At 40.1% G+C, this 624-nt stretch overlaps 1 protein-coding gene across 1 annotated transcript in view; it reads right to left on the bottom strand.

The window, feature by feature from the left end:
- The window catches only part of ZC3H4 (zinc finger CCCH-type containing 4), a 16,231-nt gene extending 16,150 nt beyond the window's left edge, over window positions 1-81 (bottom strand). Inside the window, 1 exon segment of the mRNA XM_009885678.1 lies at window positions 59-81. Coding sequence (XP_009883980.1) covers window positions 59-81 — 23 coding nt within the window.
- Between the last annotated feature and the right edge of the window lie 543 nt (window positions 82-624).

Below are 624 nucleotides of genomic sequence, written 5' to 3'. Positions count from 1 at the left end.
GGGGGGGAGGAATTCTGCTTGGTTTGGCCACACACATACACACACGGTATCAACTCACGGCTTGCGCGAAAACAGTACCATCTCGGGACTGATTTGGTGGCGGGGAGGGGAAAAGGGATAATTGAATTAGTCAATAAAAGAGCTTACTTACCAACCCAACCCTGCATCACACGGAAAACAAACCTCCTCAGAGACAAAGGCAACGCTAAAGCATAAAAGCGGCTCTCTGCGCCGCTCACCTGCCCTCCAGGGGAGGGGGAAGGCAGCAAACCTCCCTCTTTTTTTTTTTTTTTCTCGTTTTCTTATCTTTTTTTTTCTTTTTCTTATCCTTTTTCCTCTGCCTCTTATCTTTTTTCTTTTTTGAAAAAAAACTTATTTATCTTTTTTTAAAAATATTTTCATCTTTTTAAAATGTTTTCGTATTTTTTTAAAATCTTTTTTCATCTTTGTAAAAGTATCTTTTTTAATCTTATCTTTTAAATCTTTTTTGCTTTTTTAATCATTTTTTCTCTCTCCCCCTTTTCCTCTCTCTCTCCCCCTTTTCCTCTCTCTCTCCCCCTTTTCCTCTCTCTCTCCCCCTTTTCCTCTCTCTCTCCCCCTTTTCCTCTCTCTCTCCCCCTTTTC

The sequence above is a fragment of the Charadrius vociferus genome, unplaced genomic scaffold, assembly GCF_000708025.1.
Source record: "Charadrius vociferus isolate BGI_N301 unplaced genomic scaffold, ASM70802v2 scaffold1745, whole genome shotgun sequence".
Lineage (NCBI taxonomy): Eukaryota > Metazoa > Chordata > Aves > Charadriiformes > Charadriidae > Charadrius > Charadrius vociferus.
The sequence above is the reverse complement of the archived record's forward strand: the minus strand, read 5'-3'. Positions and strand labels throughout refer to the sequence as shown.